The sequence below is a fragment of the Watersipora subatra genome, chromosome 5 (assembly GCF_963576615.1).
Source record: "Watersipora subatra chromosome 5, tzWatSuba1.1, whole genome shotgun sequence".
Classification (NCBI taxonomy): domain Eukaryota; kingdom Metazoa; phylum Bryozoa; class Gymnolaemata; order Cheilostomatida; family Watersiporidae; genus Watersipora; species Watersipora subatra.
In genome coordinates, this window is record NC_088712.1 from 31,869,443 (window position 1) to 31,894,685 (window position 25,243).

Consider the following 25,243-nt stretch of genomic DNA (forward strand, 5'->3'; position numbering starts at 1 on the left):
GTAGCCTACATTAATTAACATGGTCTACATTTCTGTGGTTGTTCATCATCGCATCATATATATATATATATTTATATATATATATATATATATATATATATATATATATATATATATATATATATATATATATATATATATAGACAGACTGCTTACAAAATTTAAATGAAATACAATCTTTTCAAAATATTTTAGGCTCACATTCAAAGATGATGCTGTACCAACCATTCAACTTGCATCTGGCGCATCAGTACCATCACCAAGAAAGCAACAACCTAGATTGCCTACTAAAAGAGAGAGCAGATTAGAGAAGAGGAGAGCACTTGCTCCCGAGTAGGTCACCTCAACCTGAGTTCAGAAGTATAACAACTGTCTATCTCTGCTGTGTTAATGTTGTTACGTTTTATTGCATGATTATTTTATCCCTCATACCCTTTTATAATTATAGACAGGGATCATGGTACAATGAACCCAGATACTTGGTAGATCACAAGCAACTTCTAGAGGCACTCAAGTACTGTAGGAAGTGTGCGTGCTATACCAACGTGGAGTCTACATACAGAGATGGGGGATACATCAAAATGACAGCTGTTTGTGATAGCTGCAGACACGTGAGAACATTGGAATCTAGCACCAGTGGACGTGCTGTCATAAACATTTTGATAAGTGCGATGATCTTGTTTACTGGGTGCTTGCCAACCAAGTTTATCCGTACACTCTCGATGCTTAGTAGCATGGCTCCCTCTATTCAATTTTTTTTCAGACACCAACAACACTACCTTTATGGAGTAAGTCTTTAATCTACCGTAATGTTTATGTATGACATTTAGCGCTGTTTGCTGTTGATAATTTTACTTCAGTCAACCAGAAATAGGTTGACAAAATGAAACGCAAGTATGTCGAATGTCATTCACATCATATCATGGTACAATTGAGTCCTGAATGTATTCACCAAGGTTCAAAACTCAAATGAATATATACAGCAATTACTAGCTTGGTTTCTATCTAAACTCTACGCCTTTTATGTAACAATCTTGTATGTTTCATGTAATACTAAGTTTTTTCTACACAGGTCATCAGAAATCTCTACAGCCATAACATGACGGCAGTACAACAGGCCCTAGATGCAGAACATATAGATTTCAGCAGAGATGGAAGATTTGACACCCCAGGACATAGTGCCCTATACAGCACCTACACACTAATGGATGTAAAATCCTCTCTTATAGTGGCATCTCAGTTGGTGAAGGTGAGAACTGTCTCCAGTGAACATTATTATTTTTACTAGATTTGATAAATTGATTAGTTATCTGCTTAAACATTTAACAACATATTCAGTGTTTCAATACCTATTGTGTTTATGTTTTATAAGAAAGACAGCGCCCGATAGTCAAACCAAATTGAACGTTCTTACATATACAGGTCACTGAGACAACTTCATCACAGGCAATGGAGAAGGAGGGATTGATCAGATGCCGTCGAGAAGTGGAAGATGCTGGTGTTTGTATAGGCAGCCTAACAACTGACCAGCATATCATGATTGCTCCTTACATGAGGAAAGAATGGACAGAGCTTACCCACTATTTCGATCTATGGCATATTGCGAAGAGTGAGTGTTTAATTTAAAAGTTTGATTCTACAAGCACAATATCTGATATTTCTCTGAGATAGATAGAGTAGGTTCAGATTGCGCCAAACTGTTTATTTATAGCGTGTTAAGGCTGGTGGCAAAAGTGTTATCCAACCTTTTGGAATTCTGTGGTTTATGCACCAAGGTTTGCTTATTGCCACATGGTACCAGTTAATTGGATATACATGTAATAAAATAAGCACCATGCTTAAGTTATTACAGTTGTTTCACTTTTATTAGATCTAAAGAAAAAGCTCTGTGAGTTTGCTAGCGTTGCAGCTAACAGAGTTGTTGGTCACTGGTCGGAGACGATAATACGCCACCTCTATCACGTTGTGGTAAACACAGAGCCTGGAAGTCAGCTTAGAATCGAATGATGAAAATCAGTCACCAACCACATGCGCACCATTCATGTTCACAGAGATAACACTAAATTCCATCATTGTGTTCATGGGACAGACACCTTATTGCCAGAACCAGATAGTGAAGGTTATCTTTGTGATCGCCGCTGGATTGATAGATGTAAGTAACATGGCTTTAATATTATGTATGGGTGACTGATGTTATACTATTTTATTTCTATATCATCTGGCCAAGTAAATATTAATCGATTACTTATTGCTATATATATATATATAAATATATATATATATAAGTATATATATATATAAATATATTTATATATGCGTTCATGTTACCATCACTGGCAAGGTATAGGTCAACTTAGGCCAAATGTAGAATTGAAGCCTTGGCATTGCAATAATTAAATAATTTCTTGTTTTGTAGATAGCCTAACGGCAGTAAAACTAAGACCGATTCTTGAAAGAAAGGGCCTGATTGATGCCGTATCTAAGGCTGGTAGACTAGCTACTACCGAGCTAGAATCTTTCCATGCCGAGATCAACAGGAATGCCCCAAAGATGGAAGGCTTCAGCAATAGTGGAATGCTATCATGGTTTGTACTAAAGTTGTGATCAATTCTCCAATAAGTCGGTCAAAACTTCAGTCAGTGGGCCTCGGAGGCTGTTTATATACTATGATGAGTTTGTTGTCACCACTCAATAGACCGATAGAACAGACAGATGAGTACACCAAATCTATAAGCTCTAACCAATGGTAATGTTTGACACACAAACATTACTGTTTTGGCATGTCTCAGTCGATCCTTTTCGTGATTTGCAACTTTTGCAAATGGCGACTTGTTAAAAAATGAGATCTTGTTTTGGTTATAGAGTACAACCGTTATGCTACATAACGAAAGCTGTAACAAAGATGTCAAGCTGAAGAGGGATGGAATGCCACTGGTTGTCGTTCAGAGGAGTAAGGCGACCAAGCAAGTACTAACTGCTGTTCATCGGAGACAAGATGCTACATGTAGTAAGTAATGTTGGCAGACTTGCCACTGATAAAAAACTTTTCGTACCAAATAAACGAGGTATTTTTTTCTATGCTCTCGTAGGTTTCTCAAAGCTGCTTTAGTGATCACAACACGATTGCTTTCACAGTGGTTTTATACAAACCCAGTCAATGTATCAACCATATTGCTATGCTCTTTCATAATTATTGTTCTAATTTTGTAGATTACATTGATGACCTCTTCAAGGAGCTGGAAAAGCATCTCATTTCAGGATCAAAACCAGTGTATGTTGATGTGGAGCCGCCAACCCTAGCATCAACAGGTCTTTCATACAGCTTGAAAGAGATTAAAGCAAAACATCTACCGAGGATGGTTGCCACCAAGCCCCATTTTTACAGGAAAGTTGAAGGCGAGGTAGAAGAAATAGTTAGCAGTAGGAATGGTAGAGGAAGGGAGGGGGGTAGAAAAAACTCGGATAGAAATCGGCCCATAGTTTTCCTCTAAAGACCCTGTGAACATTAACACCATAACTGTCACATGCAACTTTTATCGTATTTACCAGGTAAATCAGACATGCTGATTCAAATTTTGTACTCAAAATAAAGATTGGTCCGCCAACTTTCAGAGTATTGAAGGCCTTTTTACAGCGTTTTAATATCGGTCTCAAAAACAACATGATCAGCTCAACTAGCTCTGCTCATAGATACATGACGTAACCTAGCTTTTCAGGAATGGAATTTAGCAATGTTTAGACCGATCTAGAATAATAGAGATAGGTGCTTTAAAATCCATTTTTATCTAAATTAAGTCTTAAAAATAATGTATTTTCTGAAAGGTAAATAAGCTTTTAACATTGCATATTTAATGAGTTCAAAAAACCGCGATAACATCGCTAGCTTGTGATAAAATTGCTCTTTTTTCAGCCCATTTAAACATCATGCAACAAGCTACGAGTTGTAACAAGCTAATGTCTTTGAAGGTTAGTTGACCAATCTTTATGTTGAATACAAAGTCGGAATCAGCGTGCCTGATTTCCTTAGAAAATATGATAGAAGTTGTACGTGACAGTTATGGATTAAGGCCGAAACTTATGGTGACATATGACAATTTTTGAATTTTGGGCAATATTTCTATATTGCCGATTTATGAAGCACTGTAAGCAGTAGAATGTGCTTTTTCAACATGTATGCATTTTATTGACAGAAACTAAGACAAAACTCTACAATAAGCTTTTTATGGACACCCTGTAATAATACAAACCGCAAGAAAACCGCAAAAATGCAACCCTTACGACCTCTTTATTTGCATAATACATAGCTCCTTATCGTTTTGCAAAGCTCCCACACACGCTCTACTTTTATATTTTGATCTACAGTGAAGTCCTATTCAGCCATTGCGTTTGGGAAGAAGAAAAGAAGACGAGTCTTTCCATCTAAAAAGACCTATGGCTAGGTTAGCATTATCGTTTTGCTATTTTTTATTAGTAATTTTTTTGATTCAATTTTTAGTTAATATGACTAGTTTTAATTCGGTACTAGAAATCTTTTCAGCTACTATCCATTTCATTAGGCTAACCAAACAATTCAAATAGTTGGTTATGTATCGACGATACCGAGTTGATGTTATGCTATTCGATACAAAACATTAACGTTGAAGGTTTCCTATTAGGCCTTTCTATCAGTGGTAAAGTTAGCTGTGGTGCTTCAGTATGCTGTATACATCGCATAATATGAACCCAAGATAAATATGAAGTCTCAGCAAAAAATAATTATCTGCAACTAATAACTTCTAAGCATAAATTATTTTTTATTTGTAGAAAGTTGATGCGATCACACCACCGCCGAGTACATCTCTTCTCTCATCAGCACCATCTACATCTTATGCTCCAGTTTGCGCTGATCCAGATTCTGCCGCTGCTTCAGATTCTGCTGCTGCCACTTCAGTTTCTGCTGCCACTTCAGTTTCTGCTGCCGCTCCAGTTTCTGCGTCCAATTGCAAGCTGGAGACTTTCAAGAAGTATCCTGCTGGCTCGCCAATTTCTGCTGGTGCTGACACTACTTCTGGTGATACCGCTGCAAGCACTGTCAGGGCAAGCAGCTTTAGGGTAGTGAGCATTGAATTCTTATATAGCTTAGTTTCTCATATAATGTGTTCCGTCTGTTGTAGTACTAATGTAGGGTTAGTTGAGACTGATAGAGTATATGGTATGTCTAGTTTATTTGAAGTAGTTTGTAATGATTGTAAGACCATAGTTATGTCGCAGCACACATCCTCGAGTGTGGTAAATGGTAAGGCTTATGATATAAACGATAGGTTTGTTTGTTCTTGTAAGAGTAACGGGGTAGGTTATGAACATTCAAGTAGCTTTATTTCGGATTTAAATTTACTACTGCCTATTACGAGTGCTTCATACTTTGCTAAGTTAGGCATCTACTGCATGTTCTACAGTTTTAGAGGATCGTTTTAGAATCATTAGGAATATTGTAAAGGAAGAGTATCTGAAGCTTGATAGACGTAGTACTGATGTAGATACTGTAGATATAGCTGTAAGTTATGACGGTACATGGCAGAAGCGTGGAAATAGTTCACACAATGGTGTATTTGTTGCTATAGATGTTCTTACTGGATATGTTGTAGACTTTGAAGTGATGTCAAACTACTGCCAGGTATGTGAGAAAGGACCGAAGAAGGATGACAGTGATTACGACGAGTTCTGGAAGAAACACCAAGATGCTTGCGAGAAGAACCATGATGGCTCGAGCGGTGCTATGGAGAGAGAAGCAGCAAAGATTATTTGGCAGAGATCTACAACAGGGCCTTCACGTTATACTGTTTTTCTTTGTGATGGTGACAGTGCAGCGTATGATGCGGTGTGTAGTCTGAATGTGTATGGTAATGTCAGTGTCAAGGAGGAAGAGCACATAAATCATGTTGCTAAACATTTGACGACTCATTTGAAAAAACTCAAGTTTCATATAGTAAATCGGCGACGCCTATTTCCAGGAAAGGCAAGCTTACAGAAACCGTGATGACCTCTTTGCAGTCTTACTATCGCAAAGCCATCAGTCAGAATCCCGGTAACATTGATGGAATGAAAAGAGAAATGTTGGCCGCGCCATATCACATCATGTCTGAAGCCTTGCACCCGCAGCCTATTTATTGCCCTCGTGATAGCTGGTGTTGGTATAATAATCCCAGCAAGTCACTTTCAAAACCTGACTTACCAAATGCAATGTTGACTGTGATCCTGCCTGTGTACGAGAGATTGTCAGACGAGAGATCGTTGGAGCGGTGTGCGAAGGTCGGCACACAGAATGCGAATGAGTGTTTGAATGGGGAAATCTGGCGACGTTACCCGAAGTCCCAGTGGCATGGTAAGCGTGCAGTGACAGTGAGTGTGACGATGGCTGTGATGGTCTTCAATAGTGGTCAGACTGAAGTATTCAGGGTACTGAAGTATTTTGGTTTGCTTGTAGGTGAGAAGTCATTGCTGCATGTAAAAGCCAAAGATGAGCACAGATTGAAGAGAAAGATTGTCAGTAGCAGTCAGAGGAAGTCAAAAGTACGTCGCAGAGTTACTGAGCAGCAAAGACAGCGTCAAAAAGAAGGGGTAACCTATGCGGCCGGAAAGTTTGGTGCTTAATTCAACGGAATGGTGAAGTGCTAATTAGAGTATTATACATAGTAGTATTCAATAGTAGTAGACGGAAGTATTTTTAGAGTGCAAATGTATTTTGGTTTGTTTGTAGGTTAGAATAAATAGTTGCATGCGAGATGAGCAGAGGTTGAAGAGCCGGAGCATCAGTAAAGACAGAATCAGTCAACATCATGGTAAGGTTTACTTCCTCCTGTAGGTCATTGGCTTTTTTCTTTTGAAAGATTTGAGAAAAAGGTGTATTGTCTGTAGCAGTAAGTCAACAGCACGTCGCAGAACTACTGAGCAGCAGAGACAGCAGGATAAAGAGCAGAAGTTGAAGATAGCATTGGTAAGGTTTACTTTCTTTTGCAGTTGGTTGGGAACAATCTCTTGAAAAAGTTGAGATTTGTCCCATTTATCTGCCTAAGCAAGTCAACAATACGTCGCACGACTACTGAGCAACAGAGGCAGCGGCATAAAGTTTTTTTTCAAAGTCATTTTTCTTAAATGTGCTTTTTCTGTGACTCCATATGCTACCGGAGACTATAGAAAGAAGAGATTATGTGATATTGTCATGAGATTTTACTTGTATATTCAGAATTTTGTGTAGAATCAGGTGATAGTAACAGATTTTGGCTAAAATTGGCACCTTCTTTATTATTCCGTAAATTATAGGTCAGTCTTGTCATATCGATCGACATAAATATTTTGGCTTACAATTTTTTTGCAAATTGTTATCAAAGTTCTGTTTTATGGCTGCTAGAAACACATTCTGAGCTTCAATTTGACACCAAGAACAAGCATTTTGGTGTAGCAGCTTATTCACTAAATTGTCAAATGTTAAGCTGTAAAAATATTTGTTTATATTAACCGATGGACATATCTCAAAAACTTCTGCATCAAACATAATGATTTTTGTGTGGTTAATAAGTACCTAGTTTCCAAACAGTGTGAAAGATTTTAGCTCTGTATATCGATTTTCAGAAGAAGAAAAAAAGTTTTCATCCTATGTTCTGTCCGATTCGATAAGTATCCGATTCCATAAGGCACACATATTTAGCCCTTATAAACAATATGCATTACTATCGATGTTATTTTTCGAGAAGTCTAGGAGTGTCTTTTTCTTATTCAATTCTGCATTATTCAATTTTTGATCTTTTAAGGAAAGCTGCTTTTGATATTTGATCTCAAAGCACTGTATTTTTTATATTTCTATAATCCATTTCTCTATTATTTCCATTTCCATATTATTTTCATTTCCATAACACTTCCATACTATTTTCATTTCCATAACACTTCTATATTATCTCTATATTATTTCTATAACAATTTCATATTATTTGCATAATAAAATTTCCATATCCATTTCCATGAAATTATGGAAATATTTGTTTATGGAAAAGTATTTATATAGATAAACACTCGAGCAATAAGCACAATAACCACAATAAAAACTGAGTAACCATAACAATAATAATCCACTGCATAATACAGAGCTCGATGTTGGAGTCCAATTCTGTCTTCGCAGTGCCTTAGGCAAGCATTACGGGTTTCAGCTCGTTTCTTGTTTGTAAAGCGGTGCAACGCTCGATTTCGGCATTTCTCAGGATTGCTTGAACATTCATAGGCACAGCACCAACTGCCACTTGACTTTTTCTTAGTTTAAACATTAGCAATACATACATACATGTAGTAGAATGAATATCATTACATTACTTCGAATGAAACCAAATATGGGTGTGTTTACTATAGGTGTGTTTTCAGACTAATTAACCTGCTCACTAAAAGTCAGTTTTCAGACTAGTTAACCTGCTCGCTAAAGGTCAGTTTTTAAACTAGTTAACCTGCTTGCTAAAGGTCAGTTTTCGGACTAGTTAACCTGCTCACTAAAGGTCAGTTTTCAGACTAGTTAACCTGCTAGCTATAGGTCAGTTTTCAGACTAGTTAATAGTACTAGTACCTTCCATTGCAATGAATTTTCCAACTGTGGACTATGTCATACCTATTGTACTCGTTGGTTCCGTTGAAAGGAAAGTTACAACTGTGGGTCATGTCATATCTATTGTATTTGTAGCTTCCATAGCAGCGAAAGCTACAGCTGTGGGTCGTGTCATAACCATTGTACGCGTAGCTTCGATTGCAATGAAAGCTACAACCGTAGATCATGTCATACCTATTCTACTTGTAGCTTCCCTTGCATTGAAAGTTACAACTGTGGGTCATGTCATACCTATTGTACTCGTAGTTTCCATTGCAATGAAAACTACAACTGTGGATTATGTCATACCTATTCTACTTGTAGCTTCCATTGCGATGAAAGCTACAACTGTGATGTGTGTTTGAATACCTGTGTGTGTGCGTGTGTGTATGCATGTGCGTCCACGTGTGTGTGTGTGCGCTTGTATGTGTATGCGTTTTGTTCGTGTGTTTGAACATGTATACATGCGTCTATGCAGGTCTGCGCATCTGTCCTCGTGCTATGTGTATGTGTCTTCGCAGTTGTTAGCATGCTTTTGGATATGTGTCTGTCCGTGTCTGCGTGACTGTCTTCGGAATTATCATCATTTTTCTTCAAACTTTGCTCCAAATATTGCAGGTTTGCCAAGGTTAATTTTGTTGAATCACAACAAGATCTTCAAAGTCTGTCAAGAGGTTACTAAAATCTTCAAGGACGGCTTTTTAACTCAAAATTTGAAGGTACAGTTGGAACTATCAAGCTGTCAATATTTGGGACCTCTCTCAAGCTGCTATTGTGAACTCTCAATAGAACATTGATTGGTAAACGAATCAAATCCGTTGCATTTACTTGTACATACATGTATCCGGTTACATAAGTGTGTTTGTATGTGCATGCATGTTGGTGGGAGTTTGGTGTGTGCAAGCGTGTTTGCGCATGACTGCTATGCGTGACCGTACGTGAGTCTGACTATGTGTGTGTGCAAGTGTGTGTTCGTTTAATCGCCCAAGTGTGTTTCTGTGTGTGTCTCTGCGTGTGAGTTTGTGTATTTCTGTGCACAGCCGTGTCTGTACATTTTTCTATGCTTGTGTATCTGAGTTTGGGTGTGTTTGCGCGCGTGTGTGTTTGTGTGTGTCGCTGTCCGTGTCTGTGTGTATGCCTTTGCACGTTTATGGCAGGTGTCTGTTCTGAGCAAGTATATGAATGTATTTGTCCGTCTCTGTGTCTGCGTGACTATTATTAGAGTTACCATCAAAGCTCTGGAAACATTTTTCCAAATGGTGCAATATCACGAGATTTAATATGGGGAACTTTATTCAATCACGCCAAGCTGTTTTAATCTGTCAAAAGGTTACCGTGCACTTTAAAAACAAGTTTTATACGTGCAAGTAAAAGATACATTTAACACTATTTAATGTGTGTTTGAAGACCTGTGTGTGTGCATGCGTGTATGCATGTGTATCCACGTGTGTGTGTGTGTGTGTGTGTGTGTGCGCGCCTGTATGTGTATGAGTTTTGTTTGTATGTGTGAACATGCATGTGTGTGTCTATGCAAGTCTGCGCATCTGTCCTCGTGCTATGCATATGTGTTTTCGCAGTTGTTAGCATTCTTTTGGATTGTGTCTGTCCGTGTCTGCGTGACCGTCATCAGAATTATCATTATTTTTTTTAAAACTTTGCTCCAAATGTTGCAGGTACGCCAAGGTGAATTTTGTTCATTAACAACAAGAATTTCAAAGTGTGTCAAGAGGTTACTATAATCTTCAAGGACAGCTTCTCACTCGAAAGTTGAAGGTACAGTTGGAACTATCAAACTGTTCCTATTTTGGACCGTTATCAAGCTGTCACAGTGAACTCTCAAAAGAACATTTGGCGATTGATAAAAAAATCAAATCCGTTGAATTTAATGGTACATACATGTATCTGGTTACATAAACGCGTGTGTATGTGCATGCGTGTTGGTGAGAGTTTGGTGTGTGCAAGTGTGTTTGCGCAAGACTGCGTGTGTGTGACTGTATGTGTGTGCGGCTATGCGTGCGTGCAAGTGTGTCTGTTTGATCGCCTGAGTGTGTTTCTGTGTGGGTCTCTGCATGTGAGTTTGTGTATTTCTGTGCACAGCTGTGTCTGTACATCTTTGTATGTTTGTGTATCTGAGTTTGGGTGTGTTTGCATGCGTGTGTGTGTGTGTGTGTGTCGCTGTCTGTGTCTGTGTGTATGTCTTTGCGCGTTCATGTCTGTGTCTGTTCTGAGCAAGTATATGAATGTATTTGTCCGTCTCTGTGTCTGCGTGGCTATTATTAGAATTACCATCAATGTTCTGCAAACATCTTTTCAAATGGCGCAATATCGCGAGGTTTAATGTGGGGAACTTTATTCTATCACGCCAAGCTGTTTTAATCTGTCAAGAAGTTACAGTGCACTTTATAAACAAGTTTTATACCTGAAAGTAAAACATACATTTAAAACCATTTAATGTGTGTTTTGCATACACGTATGTGTGCGTGTGTGTGTGCATGTGTGTATACATGTGTGTATCCATGTGTTTCTATGCGTGTGTGTGTGCGCCTGGATGTGTATGCGTTTTGTTTGTATGTGTGAACATGTATGTGTGTGTCTATGCAAGTCTGCGCACCTGTCCTCGTGTTATGTGTATGTGTCTTCGCAGTTGTTAGCAGGTTTTTGAATGCGTGTCTGTCTGTGTCTGGGTGACTGTCATCGGAATTATCATTATTTTTTTTCAAATTTTGCTCCAAATGTTGCAGGTACGCCAAGGTGAATTTTGTTCAATAACAACAAGATTTTCAAGTTTGTCAAGATGTTACCATAATCTTCAAGGACGGCCTTTCAACTCGAAGGTTGATGGTACAGTTGGAACTATCAAACTGTCACTATTTGGGACCGTTATCAAGCTGCTATGGTGAACTATCAATAGAACATTTGGCGATTGATAAACGAATCAAATCCGATGCATTTAGTGGTACATACATGTATCCTGTTACATAAGTGTGTTTGTTTGTGCATGCGTGTTGGTGGGAGTTTGGTGTGTGCAAGTGCGTTTGCGCAAGACTGCGTGTGTGTGACTGTATGTGTGTGCGGCTATGCGTGCGTGCAAGTGTGTCTGTTTGATCGCCTGAGTGTGTTTCTGTGTGGGTCTCTGCATGTGAGTTTGTGTATTTCTGTGCACAGCTGTGTCTGTACATCTTTGTATGTTTGTGTATCTGAGTTTGGGTGTGTTTGCTCGCGTGTGTGTGTGTGTCGCTGTCTGTGTCTGTGTGTATGTCTTTGCGCGTTCATGTCTGTGTCTGTTGTGTATAGCAAGTATATGAATGTATTTGTTCGTCTCTGTGTCTGCGTGGCTATTATTAGAATTACCATCAAAGCTCTGCAAAAATTTTTCCAAATGCGGCAATATCGCAAGATTTAATGTGGGGAACTTTATTCAATCACGCGAAGCTTTTTTAATCTGTCAAGAGGTTACCGTGCACTTTAAAAACAAGTTTTATACCCGCAAGTAAAAGATACATTTAACACTATTTAATGTGTGTTTGAATACCTGTGTGTGTGCGTGTGTGTATGCATGTGCGTCCACGTGTGTGTGTGTGCGCTTGTATGTGTATGCGTTTTGTTCGTGTGTTTGAACATGTATACATGCGTCTATGCAGGTCTGCGCATCTGTCCTCGTGCTATGTGTATGTGTCTTCGCAGTTGTTAGCAGGTTTTTGAATGTGTGTCTGTCTGTGTCTGGGTGACTGTCATCGGAATTATCATTATTTTTTTTCAAAATTTGCTCCAAATGTTGCAGGTACGCCAAGGTGAATTTTGTTCAATAACAACAAGATTTTCAAGTTTGTCAAGATGTTACCATAATCTTCAAGGACGGCCTTTCAACTCGAAGGTTGAAGGTACAGTTGGAACTATCAAACTGTCACTATTTGGGACCGTTATCAAGCTGCTACGGTGAACTATCAATAGAACATTTGGCGATTGATAAACGAATCAAATCCGATGCATTTAGTGGTACATACATGTATCCTGTTACATAAGTGTGTTTGTTTGTGCATGCATGTTGGTGGGAGTTTGGTGTGTGCAAGCGTGTTTGCGCATGACTGTGTGTGCGTGACCGTATGTGAGTCTGACTATGTGTGTGTGCAAGTGTGTGTCTGTTTAATCGCCCAAGTGTGTTTCTGTGTGTGTCTCTGCGTGTGAGCTTGTGTATTTTTGTGCACAGCTGTGTCTGTACATCTTTGTATGTTTGTGTATCTGAGTTTGGGTGTGCACGCGTGTGTGTGTGTGTCGCTGTCCGTGTCTGTATGTATGCCTTTGCACGTTTATGTCTGTGTCTGTTCTGAGCAAGTATATAAATGTATTTGTCCGTCTCTGTGTCTGCGTGACTATTATTTGAGTTACCATCAAAGCTCTGCAAACATTTTTCCAAATGCGGCAATTTCGCGAGATTTAATGTGGGGAACTTTATTCAATCACGCGAAGCTGTTTTAATCTGTCAAGAGGTTACCGTGCACTTTAAAAACAAGTTTTATACCCGCAAGTAAAAGATACATTTAACACTATTTAATGTGTGTTTGAATACCTGTGTGTGTGTGTGCGTGCGTGCGTGCGTGTGTGTGTGTGCGTGTGTGTATGCATGTGCGTCCACGTGTGTGTGTGTGTGCGCGCTTGTATGTGTATGCGTTTTGTTTGTATGTGTGAACATGCATGTGTGTGTCTATGCAAGTCTGTGCATCTGTCCTCGTGCTATGTGTATGTGTCTTTGGAGTTGTTAGCATTCTTTTGGATGTGTGTCTGTCCGAGTCTGCGTGACTGTCATCGGAATTATCATTATTTTTCTTCAAACTTTGCTTCAAATGTTGTAGTGTGCAAGTCTAGATTACTTTCATTGATCGCTTACTAGCATCATATTTTGACATATATAACAGCTGCTATAACATATATAACAGCTGCTATACCATATATAACAACTGCTATAACATATATAACGACTGCTATAACATATATAACAACTGCTATAACATATATGACAGCTGCTTTCAGTTTAAAGATGCAACCGTTTAAAGGTCAAGGCCAAGATTACCCATATAGATACTATTCTACCCAGTATCTATACTAGGTAGAATAGCACCCATATAGATACCGGTACAATTCTACCCATATACGTATAGATAGCGGTACTATTCTACCCATATACGTATATACACTGGCAACTATTCTACCCATATACGTATATACACTGGTGCTATTCTACCCATATGAATACTGGTCGAAAGTATTGCTAAAACCTTCATATGCTCATCACTTGATATAATCAGCTGGTTTTTATCATTTCTAATTCTTGTAGAGTCTGACCATCTTCAAGAAGACCTGGCAGAGCTGACAGGAGAGATTTCATTTAAACAAACAATGATTAAAGAACTCAAAAGGAGCCAGCGACAACTGCAAACAATTCGTCAGTATTACGAGGATGAAATGCTCAACTTGCAGGACCAAATAATGGCTGTTGAACGAGAACGAGACCAGGTCCTAAGCAGCTTAGGTAACCTCCTGTTATAGCTAGTATATGTTAGATCAGCTGGTATAGCTAGTATATGTTAGATCAGCTGTTAATAGTTAATCAGCTAGCTCTTAACAAGTTATAAAGTTCAGTCTATACAGTGCTATGGCTTTGGTGTAATAATCTGTCATTTAGATAGTAATTGGTATGCGTTTGATAATCTTAACGTGTAGCTAGCTTTGCAACCAGCTAATTCGTAACCGGACAGCAGTTACCAGGATAGCAAATACAAATGAAATAAACTGTTATGTGAGTTCTGTTTTCAGGCAGCAAGAAGCAGCAGTCGGAGGAACAGGTGCACAAAGTTAAAATGGAGTTTGAGAAACGGCTGGATACCATGCAACAGGAGCTCAATCAGGTAAATACTGCCAAGAAGGAGCACGCCAAAATGATGAAGAACCAAGTTGTCTACGACTGGCGCATCAGGGACCTCAGTACTGAACTGAATGAGATGAAGAAGATAAAGGTAGGCTTGCTGACCGATACAAAAGCTGTGTTAGTTAATCCTACAAAGAGAAAAATCACCGCTATATTTATATCTGTGTTAGTTAATCCTACACAGAGAGATATCACCACTATATTTATATGTGTTAGTTAATCCTACACTCTGAGATATCACCACTATATTTATTTATGTGTTAGTTAATCCTACACACAGATATCACCACTGTATTTATATGTGTTAGTTAATCCTACACAGAGAGATATCACCACTATATTTATATGTGTTAGTTAATCCTACACAGAGAGATATCACCACTATATTTATATGTGCTAGTTAATCCTACACAGAGAGATATCACCACTATATTTATATATGTGCTAGTTAATCCTACACAGAGAGATATCACCACAATATTTATATGTGCTAGGTAATCCTACACATAGAGATATCACCACTATATTTATATGTGCTAATAAATCCTACACAGAGATATCACCACTATATTTATATGTGTTAGTTAATCCTACACAGAGAGATATCATGACTATATTTATATGTGCTAGTTAATCCTACACTGAGATATCACCACTATATTTATATGTGTTAGTTAATCCTACACAGAGAGATATCACCACTATATTTATATGTGCTAGTTAATCCTACACAGAGATATCACCACTATATTTATATGCGTTAGTTAATCCTACACAGAGATATCACCACTATATTTATATGTGTTAGTTAATCCTACACAGAGAAATATCACCACTATATTTATATGTGCTAGTTAATCCTACACAGGGTTATCACCACTATATTTATATGTGTTAGTTAATCCTACACAGAGAGACATCACCACTATATTTTTATGTGCTAGTTAATCCTACACAGAGATATCACCACTATATTTATACGTGTTAGTTAATCCTACGCAGAGAGACATCACCACTATATTTATATATGTGTTAGTTAATCCTACACACAGAGATATCACCACTATATTTATATCTGTGTTAGTTAATCCTACACACAGATATCACTACTATATTTATATGTGTTAGTTAATCCTACACAGAGAGATATCACCACTATATTTATATGTGTTAGTTAATCCTACACAAAGAGATAGCACCACTATATTTATATGTGCTAGTTAATCCTACACAGAGAGATATCATCACTATATTTATATATGTGCTAGTTAATCCTACACAGAGAGATATCACCACTATATTTATATGTGCTAGTTAATCCTACACAGAGAGATATCACCACTATATTTATATGTGCTAGTTAATCCTACAGAGATATCACCACTATATTTATATGTGTTAGTTAATCCTACACAGAGATATCACCACTATATTTATATGTGCTAGTTAATCCTACACAAAGAGATATCACCACTATATTTATTTATGTCTTACTTAATCCTACACAGAGAGACATCACTACTATATTTATATCTGTGTTAGTCAGGGAAAAGTTTGAATGGGAAATAATTGTTTGGCGTATGAGTTTTTTGGGATCTTCGTAATGTGTTGTGTTGACTATTGCACCACCACATGATCTTGGTTTTGGAGATCTCGACAACTATGGTGATGCTATTGCAGGTGCGACTGATGGCACAGATGAAGACGGAGTTAGAGAAGAATAAGATTAGTGACCAACGAAAGAATAAGGAGCTGCTACAGCTGGAAAAAGAGACGCGGCAACGAGACAATCAGGTGCGCATGTTGGAGTTGCAAAACAGACAGGAAGATGCCATACTCAAGGTTGGTCTTTAACAACACTCAAATGTTGGTCTCTAAGTTTTCAAAGAGTGCCTTCAGTAATTACAGGACGAATATAACAGTCTACTGATGTTTTAATTAATTCTGTCGTAAAAAGTAGGTGGCTTGGGATAGCCATCGACATTTCATGTATCCTTGACATATAAATCATTTTTATTTTATCCTAGCCTTTGCATAAGTCAGCGTATTGTGTTGCCAGCGCAAGCACGAAGAGGTCAGTCAGTGGAGGAAAAGACAAAGAGACTCGTCCGCCTCTTCTAGGGTGATGGCCAAAAATAGGGCAAACCTCTCCCATAAAAATTCATCTGGCAAAACTTCATCGTCTTCTGCTTCTAGGCACAAGTCAGCAGCTCTTCTCTTCTCTCCCAAGGTAAATGTTTGCATCGTTTTTTTTAACCTCTTGGTCCTAATCAATCTGCCAAATTTGCTTCAGAATGATTTTCATTTCTGGACAGTATTCTGGTGGCGAATATTAGTTACTGAAGAACAACTTATAGCTGGGCCATAGCACTAACCTGGTCGTAACTTATAGCTGAGATAAAACTAGACAATGTTAAATGAGCAATTGCAGGGTAGATAACTGCTTGTTGCTCAGACGGCGATGTACTATTTGCCTTTTGTTGATACGTCTAGCGCATGTTATCTCATGTCACCTCATGGCACCTCATGTTATCTCATGTCACCTCATGTTATCTCATGGCACCTCATGTTATCTCATTCTTCTATATGAAGAATGAGATAACATATATGAACTATATAGAATAACAGACCTCACAATCTGTTATTCTCCATCAGTGGTGACGTGTATGAAGTATGTTATTCTTCACCATTGGTGAAGTGTATAAAGTCTGTTATTCTCCATCATTGGTGAGAAGTATAAAGTCTGTTATTCTCCATTGTTGGTGAAGTGTATAAAGTCTGTTATTCTCCATTATTGGTGACATGTATGAGGTCTGTTATTCTCCATTATTGGTGACATGTATAAAGTCTGTTATTCTCCATTATTGGTGACAAGTATAAAGTCTGTTATTCTCCATTATTGGTGAAGTGTATAAAGTCTTTTATTCTCCATTATTATTGAAGTGTATAAAGTCTGTTATTCTCCATTATTGGTGACATGTATGAAGTCTGTTATTCTCCATTATTGGTGAAGTGTATGAAGTCTATTATTCTCCATTATTGGTGACGTGTAAAAAGTCTGTTATTCTCCATTATTGGTGACATGTATCAAGTCTGTTATTCTTCATTATTGGTGACCCGTATAAAGTCTGTTATTCTCTATTATTGTTGACAGGTATAAAGTCTGTTATTCTCCATTATTGGTGAAGTGTATAAAGTATGTTATTCTTCATTGTTGGTGAAGTGTATAAAGTCTGTTATTCTCTATTATTGGTGACGTGCATAAAGTCTGTTATTCTCAATTATTGGTGACATGTATAAAGTCTGTTGTTCTCCTTTATTGGTGAAGTGTATAAAGTCGGTTATCCTCCATTATTGGTGACATGTATAAGGTCTGTTATTCTCCATTATTGGTGAAGTGGATTAAGTCTGTTATTCTCCATTATTGGTGTGAAGTGTATAAAGTCTGTTATTCTCTATTATTGGTGAAGTGTACGAAGTCTGTTATTCTCCATTATTGGTGAAGTGTATAAAGTCTGTTATTCTCCATTTTTGGTGACGTGTATAAAGTCTGTTATTCTCCATTATTGGTGATGAGTATAAAGTCTGTTATTCTCTATTATTGGTGACGTGTATAAAGTGTGTTTTTCTCCATTATTGGTGACGTCTATGAAGCCTGTTATTTTCCATTATTGATGACGTGTATAAAGTATGTTATTCTTCATTATTGGTAAAGTGTATAAAGTCTGTGATTCTCCATTACTGGTGAAGATTATAAAGTCTGTTATTCTCCATTATTGGTGACATGTATAAAGTCTGTTATTATCCACTATTGTTGAAGTGTATAAAATCTGTTATTCTCCATTATTGGTGACATGTATGAAGTCTGTTATTCTCCATTATTGGTGAAGTGTATAAAGTCTGTTATTCTCCATTATTGGTGAAGTGTATAAAGTCTGTTATTCTCCATTTTTGGTGACGTGTATAAAGTCTGTTATTCTCCATTATTGGTGATGAGTATAAAGTCTGTTATTCTCTATTATTGGTGACGTGTATAAAGTGTGTTTTTCTCCATTATTGGTGACGTCTATGAAGCCTGTTATTTTCCATTATTGATGACGTGTATAAAGTATGTTATTCTTCATTATTGGTAAAGTGTATAAAGTCTGTGATTCTCCATTACTGGTGAAGATTATAAAGTCTGTTATTCTCCATTATTGGTTACATGTATAAAGTCTGTTGTTCTCTATTATTGGTGACGTGTATAAAGTGTGTTATTCTCCTTTATTGGTGACATGTATAAGGTCTGTTATTCTCCATTATTGGTGACGTGTATAAAATCTGTTATTCTCCATTTTTGGTGACCTGTATAAAGTCTGTTATTCTCTATTATTGGTGACATATATAAAGTCTGTTATTCTCCATTATTGGTGACGTGTATAAAGTGTGTTATTCTCCTTTATTGGTGACGTGTATGAAGTCTGTTATTCTCCATTATTGGTGAAGTGTATAAAGTCTGTTATTCTCCATTATTGGCGACGTGTATAAAGTCTGTTTTTCTTCATTATTGGTGACATGTATAAAGTCTGTTATTCTCCATCAGTGGTGACGTGTATAAAGTATGTTATTCTTCACCATTGGTGAATTGTATAAAGTCTGTTATTCTTCATTATTGGTGACAAGTATAAAGTCTGTTATTCTCAATTATTGGTGAAGTGTATAAAGTCTGTTAGTCTCCGTTATTATTGAAGTGTATAAAGTCTGTTTTTCTCCATTATTGGTGACAGGTATAAAGTCTGTTATTCTCCATTATTGTTGACATGTATAAGGTCTGTTATTCTCCTTTATTGGTGAAGTGTATCACGTCTGTTATTCTCCATTTTTATTGAAGTGTATAAAGTCTGTTATTCTCCATTATTGGTGTTGTGTATGAAGTCTGTTATTCTCCATTATTGGTGAAGTGTATGAAGTCTATTATTCTCCATTATTGGTGACGTGTATAAAGTCTGTTATTCTCCATTATTGGGGACATGTATCAAGTCTGTTATTCTCCATTATTGGTGACCTGTATAAAGTCTGTTATTCTCTATTATTGGTGACGTGTATAAGGTTTGTTATTCTCCATTATTGGTGACATGTATAAAGTCTGTTATTCTCCATCAGTGGTGACGTGTATGAAGTATGTTATTCTTCACCATTGGTGAAGTGTATAAAGTCAGTTATTCTCCATTATTGGTGAGAAGTATAAAGTCTGTTATTCTCCCTTGTTGGTGAAGTGTATGAAGTCTGTTATTCTCCTTTATTGGTGACATGCATGAGGTCTGTTATTCTCCATTATTGGTGACATGTATAAAGTCTGTTATTCTCCATTATTGGTGAAGTGTATAAAGTCTTTTATTCTCCATTATTATTGAAGTGTATAAAGTATGTTATTCTCCATTATTGGTGACGTGTATGAAGTCTGTTATTCTCCATTATTGGTGAAGTGTATGAAGTCTATTATTTTCCATTATTGGTGACGTGTATAAAGTCTGTTATTCTCCATTATTGGTGACATTTATCAAGTCTGTTTTTCTCCATTATTGGTGACCTGTATAAAGTCTGTTATTTTCCATTATTGGTGACGTGTATAAAGTCTGTTATTCTCCATTATTGGTGACATGTATGAGGTCTGTCATTCTTCATTATTGGTGAAGTGTATAAAGTCTGTTATTATCCATTATTGGTGAAGTGTATAAAATCTGTTATTCTCCATTATCGGTGACATGTATGAAGTCTGTTATTCTCCATTATTGGTGAAGTGTATAAAGTCTGTTATTCTCCATTATTGGTGACCTGTATAAAGTCTGTTATTCTCTATTATTGGTGACATGTATAAAGTCTGTTATTCTCCATTATTGGTGACAGGTATAAAGTCTGTTATTCTCCATTATTGGTAAAGTGTATAAAGTCTGTGATTCTCCATTACTGGTGAAGTTTATAAAGTCTGTTGTTCTCCATTATTGGTGACATGTATAAAGTCTGTTGTTCTCCATTATTGGTGAAGTGGATTAAGTCTGTTATTCTCCATTATTGGAGAAGTGTATAGAGTCTGTTATTCTCCATTATTGGTGAAGTGTATGAAGTCTGTTATTATCCATTATTGGTGAAGTGTATAAAATATGTTATTCTCCATTATTGGTGACATGTATGAAGTCTGTTATTCTCCATTATTGGTGAAGTGTATAAAGTCTGTCATTTTCCATTATTGGTGACGTCTATGAAGTCTGTTATTTTCCATTATTGATGATGTGTATAAAGAATGTTATTCTTCATTATTTGTGAAGTGTATAAAGTCTGTTATTCTCCATTATTGGTGACGTGTATAAGGTCTGTTATTCTCCATTATTGGTGACATGTATAAAGTCTGTTATTCTCCATCAGTGGTGACGTGTATGAAGTATGTTATTCTTCACCATTGGTAAAGTGTATAAAGTCTGTTATTCTCCATTATTGGTGACATGTATGAGGTCTGTTATTCTCCATTATTGGTGACATGTATAAAGTCTGTTATTCTCCATTATTGGTGACAAATATAAAGTCTGTTATTCTCCATTATTGGTGAAGTGTATAAAGTCTTTCATTCTCCATTATTATTGAAGTGTATAACGTCTGTTATTATCCATTATTTGTGATGTGTATGAAGTCTGTTATTCTCCATTATTGGTGAAGTGTATGAAGTCTATTATTCTCCATTATTGGCGACGTGTATAAAGTCTGTTATTCTCCATTATTGGTGACATGTATCAAGTCTGTTATTCTCCATTATTGGTGCCCTGTATAAAGTCTGTTATTCTCTATTTTTGGTGACAGGTATAAAGTCTGTTATCCTCCATTATTGGTGAAGTGTATAACTTCTGTGATTCTCCATTACTGGTGAAGTTTATAAAGTCTGTTATTCTCCATTATTGGTGACATGTATAAAGTCTGTTGTTCTCCATTATTGGTGAAGTGGATTAAGTCTGTTATTCTCCATTATTGGTGAAGTGTATAAAGTCTGTTATTCTCCATTATTGGTGAAGTGTATAAAGTCTGTTATTATCCATTATTGGTGAAGTGTATAAAATATGTTATTCTCCATTATTGGTGACATGTATGAAGTCTGTTATTCTCCATTATTGGTGAAGTGTATAAAGTCTTTTATTTTCCATTATTGGTGACGTCTATGAAGTCTGTTATTTTCCATTATTGATGACGTGTATAAAGTATGTTATTCTTCATTATTTGTGAAGTGTATAAAGTCTGTTATTCTCCATTATTGGTGACGTGTATAAGGTCTGTAATTCTCCATTATTGGTGACATGTATAAAGTCTGTTATTCTCCATCAGTGGTGACATGTATGAAGTACGTTATTCTTCACCATTGGTGAAGTGTATAAAGTCTGTTATTCTCCATTATTGGTGAGTAGTATAAAGTCTGTTATTCTCCATTGTTGGTGAAGTGTATAAAGTCTGTTATTCTCCATTATTGCTGACATGTATGAGGTCTGTTATTCTCCATTATTGGTGACATGTATAAAGTCTGTTATTTTCCATTATTGGTGACATGTATAAAGTCTGTTATTCTCCATTATTGGTGACGTGTATAAAGTCTGTTATTTTCCATTATTGGTGAAGTGTATAAAGTCTGTTATTCTCCATTATTATTGAAGTGTATAAAGTCTGTTATTTTCCAGTATTGGTGACGTGTATGAAGTCTGTTAATCTTCATTATTGGTGATGAGTATAAAGTCTGTTATTCTCTATTATTGGTGACGTGTATAAAGTGTGTTTTTTTCCATTATTGGTGACGTCTATGAAGCCGGTTATTTTCCATTATTGATGACGTGTATAAAGTATGTTATTCTTCATTGTTGGTGAAGTGTATAAAGTCTGTTATTCTCTATTATTGGTGACGTGTATAAAGTCTGTTATTCTCCATTATTGGTGACATGTATAAAGTCTGCTGTTCTCCTTTATTGGTGAAGTGTATAAAGTCGTATATCCTCCATTATTGGTGACATGTATAAAGTCTGTTGTTCTCCTTTATTGGTGAAGTGTATAAAGTCTGTTATTCTCTTTTATTGGTGACGTGTATAAAGTCTGTTATTCTCCATTATTGGTGACATGTATAAAGTCTGTTATTCTCCATTATTGGTGAAGTGGATTAAGTCTGTTATTCTCCATTATTGGTGAAGTGTATAAAGTCTGTTATTCTCCATTATTGGTGAAGTGTATGAAGTCTGTTATTATCCATTAATGGTGAAGTGTATAAAGTCTGTTATTCTCCATTATTGGTGACTTGTATAACGTCTGTTATACTTCATTATTGTTGACGTGTATAAAGTCTGTTATTCTCTATTTTTGGTGACGTGTATAAAGTCTGTTATTCTCCATTATTGATGACGTGTATAAAGTCTTTTATTCTCCATTATTGGTGAAGTGTATAAAGTCTGTTATTCTCCATTATTGGTGACGTGTATAAATTCTGTTATTCTTCATTATTGGTAACACGTATAAAGTCTGTTATTCTCCATTAGTGGTGAAGTGTATGAAGTCTGTTATTCTCCATCATTGGTGAAGTGTATAAAGTCTTTTATTCTCCATCATTGGTGAAGTGTATGAAGTCTGTTATTATCCATTATTGGTGAAGTTTATAAAGTCTGTTATTCCCCATTATTGGTGACGTGTATAAAGTTTGTTATTCTCCATTATTGGTGACATGTATAAAGTCTGTTATTCTCCATTGTTGGTGACATGTATAAAGTATGTTATTCTTCATTATTGGTGACGTGTATAAAGTATGTTATTCTCCATTGTTAGTGACGTGTATAAAGTCTGTTATTCTCCATTATTTGTGACGTGTATAAAGTCTGTTAATCTCCATTTTTGGTGAAGTGTATAAAGTCTTTTATTCTCCAGTATTGGTGAAGTGTATGAAGTCTGTTATTATCCATTATTGGTGAAGTTTATAAAGTCTTTTATTCTCCATTATTGGTGACATGTATAAAGTCTGTTATTCTCTATTACTGGTGTTGTGTATAAGGTCTGTTATTCTCCATTGTATGTGACGTGTATAAAGTCTGTTATTCTCCATTATTGGTGACATGTATAAAGTCTGTTATTCTCCATTGTTGGTGAATTGTATAAAGTCTGTTATTCTTTATTATTGATGAAGTGTATAAAGTCTGTTATTCTCCATCATTGGTGAAGTTTATAAAGTCTGTTATTCTCCATTGTTGGTGACGTGTATAAAGTCTGTTATTCCCATTATTGTTGAAGTGTATAAAGTCTGTTAATCTCCATCATTGGTGAAGTGTATCAAGTCTTTTATTCTCCATTATTGGTGAAGTGTATGAAGTCTGTTATTTTCCATTATTAGTGACGTGTATAAAGTATGTTATTCTCCATTGTTGGTGATGTGTATAAAGTCTGTTATTCTCCATTATTGGTGAAGTGTATAAAGTCTGTTATTCTTCATTATTGTTGAAGTGTATAAAGTCTGTTAATCTCCATCATTGGTGAAGTGTATCAAGTCTTTTATTCTCCATTATTGGTGAAGTGTATGAAGTCTGTTATTTTCCATTATTGGTGATGTTTATAAATTCTGTTATTCTCCATTATTGGTGACGTGTATAACGTCTGTTATTCTTCATTATTGGTGAAGTGTATAAAGTCGTTTATTCTCCATTATTGGTGAAGTGTATGAAGTCTGTTATTATCCATTATTGGTGATGTTTATAAATTCTGTTATTCTCCATTATTGGTGACGTGTATAACGTCTGTTATTCTTCATTATTGGTGACGTGTATAAAGTCTGTTATTCTCTATTACTGGTGTTGTGTATAAAGTCTGTTATTCTCCATTATATGTGACCTGTATAAAGTCTGTTATTCTCCATTATTGGTGACATGTATAAAGTCTGTTATTCTCCATTGTTGTGACATGTATAAAGTCTGTTATTCTCCATTATTGGTGACGTGTATAAAGTATGTTATTCTCCATCATTGGTGACGTGTATAAAGTCTGTTATTCTCCATTATATGTAACGTGTATAAAGTCTGTTATTCTCCATTATTGGTGAAGTGTATAAAGTCTTTAATTCTCCATTATTGGTGAAGTGTATGAAGTCTGTTATTATCCATTGTTGGTGAAGTTTATAAAGTCGGTTATTCTCCATCATTGGTGACGTGTACAACGACTGTTATTCTCCATTATTGGTGAAGTGTATAAAGTCTTTTATTCTCCATTATTCGTGACGTGTATAAAGTCTGTTATTCTCCATTAGTGGTGTTGTGTATAAAATCTGTTGTTCTCCATTATATGTGACGTGTATAAAGTCTGTTATTCTCCATCATTGGTGAAGTGTATAAAGTCTTTTATTAAACCTCTATTACTAGTAGTTAGTAACACAAGAGTTCTGTTATATTTTTTTCAGGTGGTAAACTGATGAGCTGCTGTACACTGTTGCACTATAGAACTGTCACATTTTCCTGTTTTCTTTAGTGCTCGCCGAGGAGGAATGTCAGTTATACGTAATCTTTCATGCCAAGTTCTATACCTGCACCATCTACAGTTATCGCCACCCGATAGATGGTGACAGTTTTGAAGGCAGTTCTGATCAGCAAGAGTATAAATTCATGAATTGCGAAATAATGATTCAGCTTGAGGTACGTTCTTAGAGTTCTTCCATTTTTCCTGACTAAATGTAATTTTAATTT

The 25,243-nt window shown here is 36.4% G+C and overlaps 3 protein-coding genes across 5 annotated transcripts in view; 2 read left to right on the forward strand and 1 right to left on the reverse strand.

The window, feature by feature from the left end:
* The window catches only part of LOC137397285 (kinesin-like protein KIF21A), a 194,491-nt gene that overhangs the window by 161,203 nt on the left and 8,045 nt on the right, over positions 1-25,243 (reverse strand). The gene's annotated exons all lie outside the window — the stretch shown is intronic.
* On the forward strand, positions 210-2,914 carry LOC137396648 (uncharacterized). Its single transcript, XM_068082965.1, has 7 exons — positions 210-250; positions 449-611; positions 1,073-1,249; positions 1,423-1,609; positions 1,871-2,152; positions 2,417-2,585; positions 2,863-2,914. Exons 1-5 carry the CDS (start codon positions 210-212, stop codon positions 2,005-2,007), a joined length of 705 nt encoding a protein of 234 aa, XP_067939066.1. The 3' UTR covers positions 2,008-2,152; positions 2,417-2,585; positions 2,863-2,914.
* On the forward strand, positions 4,329-25,153 carry LOC137396792 (kinesin-like protein KIF21A). 3 transcript variants are annotated; one of them, XR_010978611.1, is made up of 7 exons: positions 4,329-4,439; positions 4,804-5,091; positions 5,625-6,549; positions 6,737-6,818; positions 16,206-16,367; positions 16,585-16,755; positions 25,029-25,153. XR_010978611.1 is itself a non-coding variant. In XM_068083102.1 (7 exons), exons 4-7 carry the CDS (start codon positions 6,816-6,818, stop codon positions 25,059-25,061), a joined length of 369 nt encoding a protein of 122 aa, XP_067939203.1. In that variant the 5' UTR covers positions 4,329-4,439; positions 4,804-5,091; positions 5,625-6,642; positions 6,737-6,815; the 3' UTR covers positions 25,062-25,153. The 3 variants fall into 3 exon arrangements, 2 of the variants coding, with proteins under 2 accessions (XP_067939203.1, XP_067939202.1); XM_068083102.1 differs by having other exon boundaries at positions 5,625-6,642; XM_068083101.1 differs by having other exon boundaries at positions 5,625-6,597.